The 17,531-nt window shown below is 47.9% G+C and overlaps 1 protein-coding gene across 1 annotated transcript; it reads left to right on the top strand.

Annotated features, from left to right (window-relative positions):
* Positions 1–3,761: 3,761 nt before the first annotated feature.
* Positions 3,762–15,972, top strand: POLDIP2 (DNA polymerase delta interacting protein 2). The gene is made up of 11 exons (XM_056865152.1): positions 3,762–3,940; positions 5,205–5,286; positions 6,246–6,343; positions 7,277–7,373; positions 7,908–7,983; positions 9,322–9,429; positions 12,031–12,167; positions 14,005–14,031; positions 14,199–14,324; positions 14,962–15,041; positions 15,754–15,972. Exons 1-11 carry the CDS (start codon positions 3,762–3,764, stop codon positions 15,866–15,868), a joined length of 1,125 nt encoding a protein of 374 aa, XP_056721130.1. The 3' UTR covers positions 15,869–15,972.
* Positions 15,973–17,531: the final 1,559 nt, after the last annotated feature.

The raw sequence follows: 17,531 nt of genomic DNA, 5'->3' as shown, positions 1-17,531 counted from the left end.
GGGGCGGGACTATCATCATAGAGCTCGCGAAGGGCTAGACGGTCCCATTTCCGGACGGTGGCCGAGCGAGGCCGTCCGCGGTCTCCACGTGCCTACCAGGACGTTCCTGCCTCCTCTGCTGTCAGTCTTGGCTTCTCCCCAGCCTCGTGCACGCCTCTACACGCAGCTCTTTTCTTGTATGGGGGATTTTTTTCTAGAGGCATCTGCTCTGCCCCAGAGATAGTAGAAAAGGGCAAGAGTCCAGTAGCACCTTAAAGACTAACAAAAATATTTTCTGATAGGGTATGAGCTTTCGTGAGCTGTGGCTCACGAAAGCTGATACCCTACCAGAAAATATTTTTGTTAGTCTTTAAGGTGCTACTGGACTCTTGCCCTTTTCTACTACCGCAGACAGACTAACACGGCTACCCACTGTGAATTATCTGCCCCAGAGAGTCCACACACGGCAGTGCGTGGCATGCATGCATAATTTAAATGCATTGTCTATTTCTACACCACTTTGCCTCTTGGGCGAATGCGGCTTACGATGAAGCAAGCAAGTTAAAAAAAACCGCTTCAGAGAAGCGACACAGTAAAACATTAAAACAGTAGTGTAGTGGTTTGGAGCAGTGGACTCTGATCTGGAGAACTGGGTTTGATTTACCACTCCTCCACATGAGCAGCGGAGGCTAATCTGGTGAACCAGGTTGGTTTTCCCACTTCTACAGATGAAGCCAGCTGGGTGACCTTGGGCAAGTCACAGCTCTCTCAGCCCCACCTACCTCACAGGGTGTCTGTTGTGGGGAAGGGAAGGTGATTGTAAGCCCGTTTGATTCTTCCTTAAGTGGTAGAGAAAGTTGGCATATAAAAGCCAATTCTTATTATTCAAGAGGGCTTTATTATGCAGGCAATAGAGTTGCAGTGTACTAAATGATTCACAAAGTTACTTGGATACATTATTAGGGACTATGGTCTATATTGCCCTGACCTGGATGGCCCAGGCTAGCCTGATCTCGTCAGATCTCAGAAGCTAAGCAGGGTCAGCCCTGGTTAGTATTTGGAGGGGAGACCACCAAGGAAGTCCAGGGTTGCTGTACAGAGGAAGGCACTGGCAAACTTCCTCTGTTAGTCTCTTGCCTTGAAAACCCCATAAGGGGTGGCCATAAGTCGGCTGCGATTTGACGGCACTTTACACACACACATGGTCTATACTACCGTGTTTAACTTGCTGAATCTAGGATCCTACTATGTAATTTTTACAGCATGTAATGTGGCATGTGCCCTGAACTGGATGGCCCAGGCTAGCCTGATCTGGTCAGATTTCAGAAGCTAAGCAGGTCAGTCCTGGTTAGTACTTGCATAGGAGACCTCTAAGGAATACCAGGGTTGCTATGCAATGGCAAATCACCTCTGTTAGTCTCTTGCCTTAAAAACCCTACGTTGTCATCGTAAGTTGACTGCAACTTGACAGCACTTTATCCACACAATGTGTCATGTTAACACTTATTCTTTGTTTCAGTTCTGTTTTTAGATTTCTGATTGGTTCTACAACCCTCATCCTGTTGTATTATTTATTGAATGTCCCATCCTGTAGATTGTATTAATAATGTAAATAAATAAATAAAACACCATTAAAAATAAGCGAGGAGAAAGCCTGCCTAACAATACACTCTTAAACTGTCTCCTCAACTGGACAAGAGAAGAGGCCAGCCCGACTTCAACTGGCAGCCCCTTCCATAAGGATGGGGCTGCCCTAGAAGATGCTTTTGCCCCAGCAGTCATGGATCTCACCTTCCTTAAAGAGGGAGGAGAGAGCAGCCTCTGGCACGAAGATCTTAAGGTCTGTTCAGGCTCTTAATGGGCAAAAACTCATGGTTGTTTTATCCTCCTTTAATCCCTGTTTCAGCCAGCATTCAGCCAGGATCGAACACATGCGTTTCGCCTAATGTGCGTTCACTCCTGGCTAAAACAGGGATTAAAGGAGGATAAAGCGACCATGCGTTATGTAACACATTTGAACCCCGTTCCTGTGCGTGCTCACAAAAGTCGGCTTAGGAAGCAACGTGTATGAATCCTGTTAGTTCCAGTTGCCTTAGAGTGCTTGGCTCCTGACTTCTGGGGCTTGGCTCTAGTCTTGCTAGGATCAGCACGAGGCTGGTGAGGCAGAAGCTGTAGAGGGCTAGAGCTCTGCCAGGGGGGCAGCAAAATAAAGCACAAGTCTGGCAGCGTCTTCAAGATGAAGAGCCTTTATTCCAGGCAGCAGATGAACTTCTGCCAGCCGGAGCTCCCTTCCTCAGACAGCCACTGTGGCGTAGTGTTTACAGTGTTGGACTAAGCTGTTAGGGACCCAGGTTCGAAATCCATTTCTGTCATGAAAGCTTGCTGGGTGGATTTGGGCCAGTCATACATTCTCAGCCTAACCTACCTCACAGGGTTGTTGTGAGGATAAAACAGGGGAGAAGAAAATGATGTGAGCCACTTTGGGGGAAAAGACAGGATACAAATAATTAAGATTCAAGGAAAGAAAGAAAATTGCGAAAGCTCATTCGAGGAAGGGAGCGCTGACAGGCAAAAGCTCAGCTGCTGCCTGGAATAAAGGCTCTTCGGTCTTGAAGGCGGTCTCATGCTTTGTTTGGTAGACTTAGAGCTGGCTTTGTCACATGCAAGGAAAACAGCCCAGGAAAATATTCGACAGGGACTTCACGGCGGCAGCGGCCATTTATGCACGGGAGTTTTTGCCTTGGATTTCCCTCTCTCTCTCTTTTAAAAAAAAATATTTTTTAATTTTCTTGATTTAAAATATCAACATATAAAACACTATCCAATGTTAAAAAATAATAATAATACTAAAGAATCAAATAATATTACTAAATTAACCACAAATTGACTTCCCCCTCTCCCATCTAAAAATAAATTGTATACATTTTTGCTAACGGAACTAATCCCAATACTATTTTAATTAATATATTCTTGTCCTATCTAACATTATTAGATCAATACCACGGATACCGTGGACTGCCAAAAAAACAAACCAGTGGGTTATAGATCAAATCAAGCCTGAACTGACCCTAGAAGCTAAAATGACTAAACTGAGGCTGTCCTATTTTGGTCACGTCATGAGAAGACAAGAGTCACTGGAAAAGACAGTCATGCTAGGAAAAGTGGAGGGCAGCAGGAAAAGAGGGAGACCCAACAAGAGATGGATTGACTCAATAAAGGAAGCCACAGCCCTCAATTTGCAAGATCTGAGCAAGGCTGTCAAAGATAGGACATTTTGGAGGACATTGATTCATAGGGTCGCCATGAGTCGGAAGCGACTTGACGGCATTTAACACACACACCCCTAATATAAAATTGATAAAAAGTGTAGATAAGGGATTAGATCAAAGAGTATCCTTTAAATGGTCCCGTTTAGAATTAAATTTTTCCAGGATTTCCCTCTCTCTCTCTCTCTCGATGCACATTTCCCCCCCTCCAAATTCTCAAAACTCAACAATAAGCCCCCATGCAGAGTTTTGAGAATGTGGATGGGGGAAATGTGCATCGAGGGAAGATTGGCTTCCCCGCATCGCGGAGGCTGCAAACCTCAGCCAGGCGCGCTCCCATGGCAACAGCGGCTCTGCCTCTATGGCACACCCCCAAGGCCTAGAGCGGTCGCGCAAAGGACGGCGGGAGCCGGGCCGCCGCGCGGAGGATTGTGGGTGGCCACGGCCGCTGTGGCCTTGCAGTCTTCCGGCTCCCTTCGTTCTCCCAGGCAGGCGACCGGCTCGGCGGCGGAGTCGATGTCGGCCTGCGCGGTGGCGGCTGCCGCTGCGCGAGGCCGCTGCTTGGCAGCGGCGGCGCTAAGCCGGGCCAGGGCCGCTTCGGCTTCCTCGCGGCCCTGGGGGGGTCTCCGCGCGGCGGCGGCGGGGGCGGCGGGGCTGTGGGCAGGATCTGCCCCCAAGCGCCTCCTCTCTTCCCGGTGAGTGGCCTGGCTCGCAGGACCATAGAGTTGGAAGGGGCCACCAGGGTCATCTAGTCTAACCCTCTGCACAAGGCATGAAATTCCAAACTATCTTTCCCCCCCCACACACACACACCCAGTGACCCCTACTCGTAGGACCATAGAGTTGGAAGGGTCATCTAGTCCAACCCCCTGCAGAATGCAGGAAATTCCAAACTATCTCTCCCCACCCCACACACACACACAGTGACCCCTACTCGTAGGACCATAGAGTTGGAAGGGCCACCAGGGTCATCTAGTCCAACCCCCTGCACAATGCAGGACATTCCAAACTATCTCTCCCCCCCACACACACACACACACCCAGTGACCCCTACTCCATGCCCAGAAGATGGCCACGGTGCCCTCCCTCTCATGATCTGCCCCCTGCGGAAGAGCTGCTTGGTATGGCCCCTTCACATTGTCTGGGAACTGGCGGGTGCAGCTTTTCGGAGCCCCCCCCCTCCATCATTTTGGCCGGGTATTGAAGGCGGGGTATAAATTGAACTAAATCAATCAATAAAGTGCTTCTTTCATGCAGTTGTGGGGCCTGCTGTCAGGTGCTGTATTTGGCCCCTATAACAGAGAGCCATTCCTACTGGGCGATTGTAGGTCAAGGATCTCCTGCCGACTTAAGTAGGTGGCCTGTCTAATCCCTTGTCCTGTTTCCAGCAGTGTTTGGCTAGATGCTCACTTGGGAAACATGCATGCAGGGAAGGGAGAATCCATCTCTCCATATTGTTTCTCACCAGCACCTGGCACTCAGGGTGCCTCTGAGCATAGAGGAGCCATATAGCTCATGTGGCAAATAAATGTCAATCGACAGTTTCCCCTTTCTGGTGAATTTGGTGCTCCTTCTAAAAAGGCATCTAAGTTATTCGTCCCTGTGATAGCAAGTAGTTTGCGCAGAACTGTGGTTCAATAGTTGACTTTGTTCAACACAACCTCCTCTTCGTGGAGGGAACAGAACCTGTAAGAGGGTGAAGGCTGTCTGCTAAGGCTAATGAAAGCCGTCAGCAATTTTGTTAGTCTTTAAGTTGCTACTGGACTTTTGCTCTTTTCTACTGCTATTGACAGACTAACAAGGCTACCCATCGTGTGCTAGGCTCACGGCTGAACAGTAACCTGAAAATTGTATTTGGATCTTAAGCAGCTGTTCAGATTCTTGTGTACTTTTCAACCCTGTCTGATCCATGTGCCTAGCGACCCTCATGTGTTTCTTTTCTGTCTGTCCCCCACCCAGGAACCGTCCTGAGGGCAAAGTGCTGGAAACAGTGGGTGTATTTGAAGTGCCAAAACAGAATGGCAAATATGAAACAGGGCAGGTAAGTGTTTGCGGACAACAAATAGACTCCAAAATGAGATTGGGTGGGGGGGATGTTTCTGGATGTGCGTCCTGCAAATTTTTGTGGTCTCTGGCTATGACTCTCCTAGTAGTGCTCTGACTCTGATCTGGAGAACCGGGTTTGATTCCCCACTCCCTCCACATGAGCTGCGGAGGCTAATCTGGTGAACTAGATTTGTTTCCCCACTCCTACACATGAAGCCAACTGGGTGACCTTGGGCTAGTCACACTCTCAGCCCCACCTACCACACAGGGTGTCTGTTGTGGTAAGGGGAAGAGAAGGTGATTGTAAGCCGGTTTGATTCTCCCTTAAGTGGTAGAGAAAGTCGGCATATAAAAACCAACTCTTCTTCGTCTTTCTCACTTGGCATTGTGAGGGCAGGTCCTCCCTAGCTGTGCCCTGCCAGTACCTGTATGTGTGTGTGTGTGTAAAGTGCCATTAAGTCACAGCTGACTATGGCAACCCTGGAGGGTTTCCAATACAAGAGACTAACAGAGGAGGTTTGTCTTCCTCCACATAGCAACCCTGGAATTCCTTGGCGGTCTCCCACCCAAATACTAACCAAGGGTTGCCCTGTTTCGCTTCCAAGATCGGACGCGATAGGCTAGCCTGGGCCATTCAGTACCTATGCGCTTATAAACCATAGTGGAAAGTCAAAGTTACGGTAACTCTAGACAGTCAGGCAGAGAAGGTCTTCTCAGTCAAAACCATGTCATTTTGGTGTGCCACCAACATGCTAATAGTAATTCACCGAGGTAGTTGACTGGCATCCAAAGAGACTTTTTGAGGACTACTTGCATGGACTTCTTTTCAAAAGTAACTGAAGCTGTCTTCTTTCTCCTTCCTAATACTGGATTTTTTCTCCTTGCAGCAGAAACACATGGGGAGGGACTCAGGTCATGTGTACCTTGCCTTGAACCTCCCCCTCTCTCTTTCAGTTATTCCTCCATAGCGTGTTTGGATACCGGGGAATAGTTCTGTTTCCTTGGCAAGCTAGGTTGTATGATCGAGACGTTACTACTCCAGTGCCTGAAAAGTAAGTGTTCGGTGGGGGGGTGGCTGCATCTGTGCAAATGCTTGATTACTGTATGCTGAAAAATGTTTCTTCAAGGGACAATTTAGAACAAAACCTTGGCGAGTAACAAGCAGGATATACTAAATGAATCTCTAATGTAGAGGAAAGTGAGTATAGACTCTTTATCAGTTGATGGGTCTTAAAGGTTTTCTGTGGTATATATAGATGCAAGAACCAGGTCATTACTGATCCATGCGGTGACATCACATCACGATGTTTACTAGGCAGACTATGTTTACGGGGTGGTTTGCCTTTGTTTTCCCCAGCCGTCTACACTTACCCTCAGCAAGCTGGGTGCTCAGAAGTCTGAGTCAACCTTGAGCCGGCTACCTGAGATCGATTTCCGTTGAGATTGAACTCAGGTCGCGAGCAGAGCTTTTGACTGCAGTGCTGCTGCTTACCCCTCTGCACCACGGGGCTCTTATTTGTTTAAGGGTGTGTTAAAGTTTCTAGGTGTTGTTCAAGTTTTCAGGGTGGTTTTATAGTGTGATTATTTTCCACCTCCTGTTTCCAATGTAAAGGTAGGATACTACTCTGTTTTGTAAAGTGTGTGCTTGCCTTGCTGTTTGGACTTGCTCACTAGTCTTGCAAGTGACAAAGCCTCCCTGGGGATTTGAGGGGCCACCAAGGAGATACAATTGGGGGGGGGGCCTGTCAGGAGGACATTTGACCTATATATTTATCGGGATGTGGAAACAATGTGGGTGCAGACTTCATTTTTAAGACAGAAGCTGAAGCTCCCTAGATTAAAACGGGGCGCTTTCTGTAGAAAAGTGGGACCGCTGCTCTGTGCTGCCCAGAGGCTGTCCAACAACATTTGTGTGCTGCAAACAAAGTTGGCTTCTTCAGGGGCATTCACAAGAGAGCCTCTGAGCTGTGCTTCTCTTTGCTCAGGGGTGAGAATTCAGCAGGCCACGGATCCAAAGAAGTGAAGGGGAAGACGCACACTTACTACCAAGTGCTCATAGATGCTCGCGACTGTCCCCATATAGTGAGTGCTTCTCTTTTTCCAAGCTGACATTTTATGACAGAATGAATGGATGGTTATGGGGCTTCTTTACTGCTAGGAGTTTCCTCCTCCTCTTACTCCAAAGGTGGTATTTATTGATTTAATTGATATGCTTTGTGACTGCTTTTAGAGGTTTTCGACTGGTTTGGGTGGGTTTAGTTTTCTTAAAATTTGTGAACTGCCCTGAACGCCTTTGTAGGGTAGAAGGGGAGTTATATAAAGTACAATATTCTTGTCCAGACTTCAGAAGGTAGTTGTGGGAAATCTGCAGACTTTCTGAGACTTCAGAATTCTAACCCCCCCCCCCCCCCCGGTCATGAACCACATAGTTCATTGTTATGAACTATGTCCCCATTTTAAATATCTAATTCCATTAAGAAATAATAGTTGCTGCTATGTGTGGTGCGGGGTCGAGATGGTGGTGGCCCTGGTGTGATTATGGAGAAACTCATATTGCTAAAAATATCTAAGATGGTTTTGTGCCTTGTAAACACTGTTCTCATTCTTGTTCCTCAGTCCCAGAGATCTCAGACAGAAGCTGTGACTTTCTTAGCGAACCATGATGATAGCAGAGCCCTCTATGCAATACCAGGTGAGTAAGTGGCCATCCTGGGTAGGCCTCAGGAATGTGCCTATGTACTTTCTGTGTAAGCTCCTTCACCCTCAAGTGTATCCAGGAGCTCAGCCAAGGTTCCAGACCTGAATAACTATATAAAATCCTGTGGGCAGCACAGAGCAGCGGTCATACCACTGGATATTAAAGGTCCTCTAAGACACTTGTTTAAACCTTTTATAAAAGAGGTAAACAATCCCAGTATTTTTGAGGAGCAACATTGATAACATGAGTACAGTGTGGTCTGGGTAAGTCAGTGTGAAAAACCTCAAGGCACAGTATCATTATCAAAACCTTATATATATAATTCCAAACTGGGCTTAGAGTGTAGCTCAATAGATGCGCAAAATGGAGCTAGAAACAGGTAGCGGGAATGAATGGAGCCCCAGGTTTGCAGACATAGAACTGCTGCTTTCAGTGGTGTCCATCCGTCCTCCATAGTACAGTCTTGCAGGAAGGTAGAAATGAGATTGAAGAGAGAATGGAAGGGAATGGAGGAAGAGGCAAAGGCCTGCAGAAGATTCTTGTACAGGCGTTTAGGTCCAAAATAGTCACAAGCTGGGAATTGCCTTTTTATGGGACTATGCTGTGGATTACGTCATGAAACAGAGGTTTATTTTTATTTATTAATTAAATATTTGTAACCTGCTTTTCTCCATGACTGAAGGTAGCTGACAAGCTCAACTTTAAAAATACACTAAGCCCCCCAAACACCCTCTCCCAAATGCTAGCGGCCTACACCCCACCAAAAGCACTGGCAAATAAAATAGGCTTTCAGCACCCCCCTCTAGAGACAATGCCCCTGGAGCCCATTCCACAGGGTGGGGGAAATGGTGGAAAAAGCATGGGCTCTGGTTGATGCTGGGTGGGCCACTTTTAAGTGTGGTGGGGGACAGCTAGCATTTGGTGGCCTGCAGACCGTGACTGATGCACGGGGACAGATGTGGGTCCTAGGCCCTGAAGGGCTTGAAAAGTCATAATCAGCACCTTGGATTGGACTTGGAAACAAACTGGCAGCCAATGAAGCCGTTTTAGGGTCAGCAAGAGATATTGCCATCGGCTAGCCCCTGACAAGAACTGGGTTGCTGTGGTCTGAACCAACTGCAGTTTCTGACTTGTCTTTAAGGGCAGCTCAATGCCGAGTTTATTACAGTAATCCAACCATGAAGTTACAGAAGCATGGATGGTTCACTTGTCAAGCTCTGTCCCTCTACATTTTGAAGACCAATTTTTCTGCCAGTGCCATTGACGTAGCTGCTGCTTCTTGAGGTGTAGCCTACATATTTCTTTTGGGATTTCTCCTCCCCCCCACCCCAGGACTTGACTATGTAAGCCATGAAGACATCCTTCCATACACATCCACCGATCAAGTGCCCATCCAGCATGAGCTGTTTGAACGGTTTCTGTTGTTCGATCAGACAAAAGGTAACTCCTTGCCCTGGGGAAAATTGCCGAGATCCGTGGCAAGAATGTTTCGAACAGGACATTGGACTTGCTGTGAGTGTTTTCCAGGAGGAAGAGGGTACTTCCCCCAGTGGCTTCTGGAGGCAGGGCTAACTACGCAGACTTCCTGTTTCTCCTTGACATTTTTCAGAGCACCTTGAAATATCCTTGAGGTGCTCTGAAAAAATGTCCTGCTGACTTTGTGCCAAAATTTGACCTAAAGCAAGAGGAGGAGAGAGTAAGGGCTTCTCTCAGCATGAAACTAACTTGAGCCCGGGAGGGCAGAATAAAGAAAACACTGCCCCCCCCCAAAAAAAGCCCAAGATGGGGGCAGAATGCCTTCCTTTTCTGCTGAAGAGATGGAACACTCACCGCAAGGCCCATGTTCCAGTTCCCTTTGATAGAGGGAGGGAAATATCATGAAAAGGGATATTGGTATGGCCCCCTTTTTCTTCCAGCTAGCATGGTGGACTCTAATCTGGACTCTAATCTGGAGAACCGGGTTCAATTCCCCACTCCTCCACATGAGCAGCGGACTCTAATCTGGTGAACCAGGTTGGTTTCCCCACTCCTACACATGAAGCCAGCTGGGTGACCTTGGGCTAGTCACAGTTCTCTTCGAGCTCTCTCAACCTCACCTACCTTGCAAGTTGTCCGTTGTGGGGAGAGGAAGGGAAGGAGACTGTAAACCAGTTTGATTCTCCTTAAAAAGGTAGAGAAAATCGGCATATAAAAACCAACTGTTCTTCTTCCTTGGTGGGAATTTCTTGATACAGCATTTGCTGTTAGGATGCTGTGCTCACATGTAGCACATTGCTATGTAATGACAGAAGCTGAGCCCTAAGTCCCAGTCCTGCAGATACCCCCTCCTAGAGAGATGGTAGTGGCTCCCGGAATCAGGTGGACAGCAGCACCATCTGTCATGGGCTCATTCTCCAACTGACACAGGGAGAGCTGCCCTCTTGTGGGGCTCTCTGCCCATAACAGTCCAGCGAGGGAGCTGTCTGGTTTTTAGACCCCAGATGTGGCAGGGTAAAGAAGGGAAACATCATTCCACTTGATGGCTCTGCTAGGAGAAGCTACTGAAGCCAGCAAAGGCAAGATGAGTACCAGGAGGGGAACTCTTAGTCCCCCACCCTGTCCTGGAGGAGATGCCCTCTTCCACTGAAGGAGGACAGAACAGCAGCCTCTTGCATTCTTTTTGGTAAAGAAGGTAGCTTAACCACAAAATACAAAAGTATGTGGCTGAGGGACATATACTCATAAATATAATTTATCATATACAAACATGACCACCCGTATATATTGACTAAAATACATACAAGGTTACAAGGAGTTCGTTAGATTATATATTATTCTGGACAAATAAGACAAATGTGAAGTTCTGATGAAGATCTTTACAAAACCGGATTAGGAGCCAGAAACCTGTCGCATTTATCTAATAGTACTGAAGAAGATGATTTATTGCTGTTTTTCTACTGATACCGAAGAGATCATTTACAGCAGGGGTGGGGAACCTTTTTTCCCACCAAGGGCCATTTGGATATTTATAACATCATTCGCAAGCCATACAAAATTATCAACTTAAAAATTAGCTGACCAAGCCCCAAGAGGCAGCTGCCCCAGATGACCCCCTGTGTGGCAAACAGGCAGGCATCCAACTGGTGACACACTTGTCCACCTGGTGGCACAGGATGGTCTGTTGAACCAGCCTGTGTAGCCGTCCAGTTCTTCAAAGTCTGCTCCTTCTCCGTACGGTTGGGGCCAGATTCTACAGCCGGCTCCTGCTACCTCCGCCTGCAGGGATGAAATTAGGACACACTGGCTAAGAACTCGCCCCCCCCACACACATTCTGGCCCTGACCCCTTTAACCCCTCCATTGTTGCCACTTCCACCCCCAGCCCTCGTGTAGTACAGAGGGAATACGTTTCTCCATGGTCCTGGTGGGAAAGGGTTAACACAGTTTCTTGGGCGGTCCTAGCAGCTCCATAGCTAATGACTCTTCTGCAAGGGGGGAAAAGGTTCCTTTTCTCAGCAAAACAAACTCCCATCTGCCTTGAATAAAGGCTGTTCCTGTCTGCAAGAGGGAGCGGATCATCAGTCTTAGATCCTTCTCAGTTAGAGATCTGCCAGTACCCACGAAGGGCTAGACCAAATGATTTCGGGGGCCTTAAACGGCCCCCGGGCCTGATGTTCTCCACCCCTGATTTACAGTTTTAATTTAATAACTGATCTACTGGTGTTGCATCGTTGAAGAAATATCCACAATCTATGGAAGAAAAAACAAGGCTCTTGATTCTATGCCTGTAGAATTATTGTAGATTATAATCTTGGATGTAGTTTAGGTAGTCATAATGTTTGCATATGATAATTATATTTATGAGTATATGTCCCTCAGCCACATACTTTTGTATTTTGAGGTTTAATTACAGTGTTGGTGTGGCATAGCTACTCTTTTGTCTAAAGAAGGTAGCTTCACAGCTGCTGTTAAGAAGATGGGTGTCATGCCCATGGGGGAGGGTCTCCAGGTCACCTTGACATCTTCCGTACTGAAGTAGTTTTCCTTGGGGAACCCTTTGCAGTTCCACCCTTTGTGGCGAGGGATACACTGTGTGCTTGGCAGGAGAAAAACCATCCCTGGCTGGAACTCTCCGATGTGCACCGGGAAACTACCGAAAACATCCGCGTGACGGTCATCCCGTTCTACATGGGCATGCGAGTAAGTGCCGGGCTTGATTAATTAATTAATTTATTATTTCCATTTGTTACCCCGCTCTTCTCGGCCAAAGCCGGGCTCAGAGCAGCTTAAAAGGTAAAGGTCCCCTGTGCAAGCACCGGGTCATTCTTGACCCATGGGGTGATGTCACATCCCGACATTTTCTAGGCAGACTTTGTTTACAGGGTGGCTTGCCAGTGCCTTCCCTAGTCATCTTCCCTTGTGTGTGTGTGTTAAGTGCCGTCAAGTCGCTTCCGACTCATGGCGACCCTATGAATGAAAGTCCTCCAAAATGTCCTATCTTTGACAGCCTTGCTCAGATCTTGCAAATTGAAGACTGTGGCTTCCTTTATTGAGTCTCTTGTTGGGTCTTCCTCTTTTCCTGCTGCCCTTAACTTTTCCTAGCATGACTGTCTTTTCCAGCGACTTTTGTCGTCTCATGACATGACCAAAATACGACAACCTCAGTTTAGTCGTTTTAGCTTCTAGGGTCAGTTCAGGCTTGATTTGATCTATAACCCACTAATTTGTTTTTTTGGCAGTCCACGGAATCCGTAACACTCTCCTCCAACACCACATTTCAAAGGAATCTATTTTCTTCCTATCAGCTTTCTTCACTGTCCAGGTTTCACACCCATACATAGTAATAGGGAATATTACTTACAGAATATCAAAGTCATATTAATCAATAAAAGCATTAAAACATTTTAAAATAGCCCTATAAAATCATAATCGTTATACTGATTTACCTAGGCGCCTCTAACATATGAGTCACAATACAACAACCCAGCTAGGCGAGCAGATGGAAGGCACCAGATGGAATAAAAGGTGTTAACCCCAATAGGAAGGTTAGGGAGGCCAGTCTTTATATATAGGAACTGTAGCTCTAATTGGTTCTTCTTACAGACTTCGTTATAAAAGTTTGCACGTTTGAGACTGAAGAAATACTGCCTTATCGGCCGTGGATCCCACACTACAGCACAGCCGAGTGGTAGAGTCAGGTTGCAAAGGCATTACAAGGGAGAGCTTCCCTACAGACTTTGCAGCTGTTGGGAAAGGAAATGTATTGGTCTGTTTCCAGTTTGGGCAGGCTGGCAAGGCTGGCAAAACGAAGGGCTTAAAGGGATGTTTGCGGCTCCTTGCACTGCCAGAGAGCCCTCCTCACTGAGTCTTCCCTTACCAGGCTGAGGGTCGCAAGAAGATAAGGACTGCCTTGCTGGTAACAGTCTTAGATTCTCACAGGCCCGTGACTCGTCGATTCCTTGTTGCTGGTATTCAGGTTCTGTGCATGGAGGCCCCTTTTAGGAGTCCTGGCTAAAGTCTAATTTGTTTCATGTCTCCCTACAGATGTGGGATTTGTTTGTTTTTAATTATTACATCTTAAATAACAGTACATTTAAGTATAATATGTATCTTGCATCCAATTTTCTTGAAGTACATGGACTTTAAAATTAAATGCAAAAGGTGAAGAAGGGTACAAGGGTGTGGAGAAAGCTCTACGAATAACAGTTTCATAGGGGGAGGGGAGGGGGATTTTTTTATTTTTATCATAAAAAAAGCCAACTCCAGGCCTAAAAAAAGCACATTGTATACAGAATGTCGCAGAGGGGAAAAGGGAGGGGGGCAGAGTGGAGAAAAATCACAGCCCAACAAAGGGAAGGGAAATTTTGTTATATGAACAGAGGAGAAAAGTTTGATAGAACAATATTACTATATAGATGTGGGATTTGTGAGTTCCTTGGGAGTAGCTTAGTCTGCCTGGGATGGTCCTTTCCTCAGCCTCGGAGGAGTTTGGCCTGCGGTTCAACCTATGACAAATGTCGTTTCTCTTTCTTCACAGGAAGCCCAGAATTCCCATGTCTACTGGGTGAGTCTCTTTCTTAACGGTCCTCCTGTGCTGACCTCAGGCCAAGGGGAGCAGGGAAGGACTCTTTCCTTGAAGGGCTCCCCAGCAACACCCAGCCATTGCGCTGCGAAGCCCTGGTTCTGGCTCCCATTGTGATTCCCCTCCCTCTTTCTCTCTCCCTCATTCAGTGGCGCTACTGTATCCGCCTGGAGAATCTGGAAAACGAAGTGGTGCAGCTCCGGGAAAGGCACTGGCGGATATTCAGCTTGTCTGGAACACTGGAGACTGTTCGTGGCCGGGGAGTAGTGGGGCGAGTGAGTGCAAGAGCAGTATGTCCGCGGGAAGGAGAGGGCCTCCTCCCCTTGGAGAGCCAGCATGGTGTAGTGGTTAAGAGCGGTGGTTTGGAGCGGTGGATTCTAATCTGGAGAACCAGGTTTGATTCCCCACTCCTCCACACAGCCAGTAACAGGCTAATCTGATGAACTGGATTTGTTTCCCCGCTCCTCCACACGAAACCAGCTGGGTGACCTTGGGCAAGTCACAGCTCTCTTAGAGCTCTCTCAGCCTCACCTACCTCACAGGGTGTCTGTTGTGGGGAGGGGAAGGGAAGATGATTGTAAGCCGGTTTGAGTCTCCCTAAAGTGGTAGAGAAAGTCGGTATATAAAAACCAACTCTTCTTGTAAGCGCAGGGCTTAGCTGGCATCTTGGTGCATCTGGTGATCAGCCGAGCCCTGGCAGCCCTCGGGGACTTCCATAGCAAGGACTGTTTTGGTTCTCTCAGGGGTTTTGGAATGGAAGTGCACACAGAGGCAGTGACCTCTGTGCTGGGGAGGGAGGCTGTGCTGGTATGGAGAGGGAAAGGTGGTGATTGAAAGCAGTGTCTCTTGCACGCTGGGCAGGCAGATCCCATGCAGTGTTCATCTGTTCTGAATGTACTTTTGTCTCCTCAGGAGCCAGTCCTGTCCAAAGAGCAGCCAGCCTTCCAGTACAGCAGCCACGTCTCCTTGCAGGCATCCAGCGGTCACATGTGGTAAGGAATTTGTGAATGAGAACACCACCCCCCCAGAGCTGCAAGGCACTGTGGGAAGCAGGCTTCCTGGGAGATAAACCTTCCAGGGGTGTGGGGACATGTGATCAGGGCTGGCCTCTTTGGTGCCTTGAGTTCCCAGAAGGAGCAACTTTCCTCCTTTCTCCCCCATATCATCAAGTTGCCAAGAATCACCTGCACCAGCCAGTAAGAGCCACTGTGGTCAGGAGAGAGAAATTTTCCACATTCCTTGTTGTAAAGTGGGGAGAGGAAGAGATATGTGTGTGGGGGTCATTACACATTACAGAGAGCCAGTGTGGTGTAGTGGTTAAGAGCAGTGGTTTGGAGCGGTGGACTCTGATCTGGAGAACCGGGTTTGATTCCCCACTCTTCCAAATGAGCGGTGGAGGCTAATCTGGTTGACTGGATTTATTTCCCCACTCCTACACATGAAGCCAGCTGGGTGACCTTGGGCAAAGTTACAGCTCTGTTAGAGCTCTCTCAGCCCCACCTACCTCCCAGGGTGTCTGTTGTGGGCAGGGGAAGGGAAGGTGATTGTAAGCCGGTTTGATTCTTCCTTAAGTGGTAGAGAAAGTCGGCATATAAAAACCAGCTCTTCTTTTTCTTCTACATTGTTCCTCCTCTCCCTGGTCTCTGGAACGCTTACAAGTATAAACTGCCAGCCCTTCACTCTGGTCTCTGCTTGGCTCCCCAGGGGCACTTTCCGCTTTGAACGGCCCGACGGCTCTCACTTTGATGTCCGAATCCCACCCTTCTCTCTGGAAAGCAACAAGGACGAGAAGACGCCCCCTTCCGGTCTCCACTGGTAGAGCTGTCCTCAGGAAACCAGGCACTCCAGGAACCGGCACCCCCTTTTTCAAAGGCTGAAATGGATTGTGTTTTTAAAAAACATTTTGATCCCCCCTCCCTTTGTTTTTTTTTTTACCAGCTGCTGAGAGATTGTGAGGTGGGTGGGAAGAGTTTAGAGCTTTTAAATCTGGCTCACCGGGGGCTACTTGGCACCATTAACCCTTTCCCCTCCCTTTGGTGCCTGTTAGAGGGGTACCTAGAGAACCAAGCTGCTGCGGATGGAGCCCCTAAAGGTGCACTTGCTGTGAACCATTGGGAATGTGAACCCCCCCCCCCAATGAAGATGTCCTCCCCAGTTATGGGCCAGTCTTCCTCCATAGCCCCAAGACATCTCTGTCTTCCCCAATAGTGCCATTTCTAGCTTCCGCTCTGACAGAGGTTGTCTAACATCACTAGGTTGGAGGTGGGTTGTGATAGGAGCGAGGAAATACCCCATCTGCTCCATCCCATCTCTCACCCAGGACTGCAGAGCTGGAGCACCCGCTTCAGATTCTGGGCACTCTCTTTTGCATTGCTTTTTTCTTAGTGGGAGCCTGAAGCCCCCTGGTACTTTGGGTGGGTTGTCCCTCCTGCAGGAATATCAGCGGGCGGATCTTTTCCAGAGGAACTGGAGCTGCCAGCTCCTGACCCTCAGGGCTGGGCCATTTGCTTTGGTAGCAAACGGTCAGTGTGTGGCATCTCCTGTTTCCGTGTCGTGACAATCCATTCACTGGCTTTTTCCTACTTGGGTGGAGCATGACTTGGAGTTTGATGCAAAAGACAGGAGGCGAGAGCAAGGCAAACTGAATTACAATGTGGGGTGGTTTACAGTTGCACACTCTCTTGCTGTTACAGCAGAATGCTCTCCCCAGGTGAAAAGCTGCCAACTGTTTTCCCCTCACGCTCTTAGGTAGAATGGCGCCATCTAGGGGAAGGGCAGTGTTTTTTAAGGTGCAAAAGGCAGCAGATGCTCACAACACAAGGAGCACTTTCGCCTCTAAGTAAGCAGAGCTAGATGAGCTGGGCTTGCAGGGATGAGCACCTTCAGCTAGTCCTTTCCTTACTGGACTGCATATTTTAAAGCAATTAAATTAAAAATACCTCCAACGTAGCTGTTTCTCTAGTGATTCTGGTGCAGCTACTGCAAATGCCAAAGTGTTTGTCACAGAACAGGCCAGTGGTGTGAGTTTGCTGTAGTAACACTTCCTCTGCCCCAGGTTCCCTCTCTGCTGCTGTGTCTGCCAACAGCCCTTTAAAAAAAAAAAAAAGAACCAACCCAGCTGAGGTTCAGAATTGGAAGAGTAGCACACTACACATCTGGGAGAGCTTTCTCTTTAGTCCTGTTTGTGGTAACTGAGCAAGCCAGCAGTGGAAATGGCAGGGGGGCATTCTTAGATGGAATGCTAAGGGGAAAGGCTCTTTGGGGGGTGGGTCTGGGAGTATGTTGCTTTCTCAGATTACTTCTTGTAGGCCATTTTCCCCAGAAGGGGCAAGACCTCCTACAGTGCGTTGGAGCTTTTGAGGCTTATGCAGAGTCTGGCTTCGTCATGTAAATAACTGTAAAAAAAATCGCTATTCAATAAATGTGGTTGAAGTAACCTGCGTTCCTTGGTATTATGGATGCTTCTGACCACCAGCTTCCCC

This window comes from Euleptes europaea, chromosome 19 (genome assembly GCF_029931775.1).
Source record: "Euleptes europaea isolate rEulEur1 chromosome 19, rEulEur1.hap1, whole genome shotgun sequence".
Lineage (NCBI taxonomy): Eukaryota > Metazoa > Chordata > Lepidosauria > Squamata > Sphaerodactylidae > Euleptes > Euleptes europaea.
The sequence above is the reverse complement of the archived record's forward strand: the minus strand, read 5'-3'. Positions and strand labels throughout refer to the sequence as shown.

Excerpts from the sequence above, each read along its gene's own strand:
- POLDIP2 (XM_056865152.1), top strand. The coding sequence starts at position 3,762 with ATGTCGGCCTGCGCGGTGGCGGCTGCCGCTGCGCGAGGCCGCTGCTTG. Across the intron at positions 3,941-5,204 it reads AAGCGCCTCCTCTCTTCCCG|GAACCGTCCTGAGGGCAAAG; the intron begins GTGAGTGGCCTG and ends TCCCCCACCCAG. Across the intron at positions 15,042-15,753 it reads GCATCCAGCGGTCACATGTG|GGGCACTTTCCGCTTTGAAC; the intron begins GTAAGGAATTTG and ends TTGGCTCCCCAG.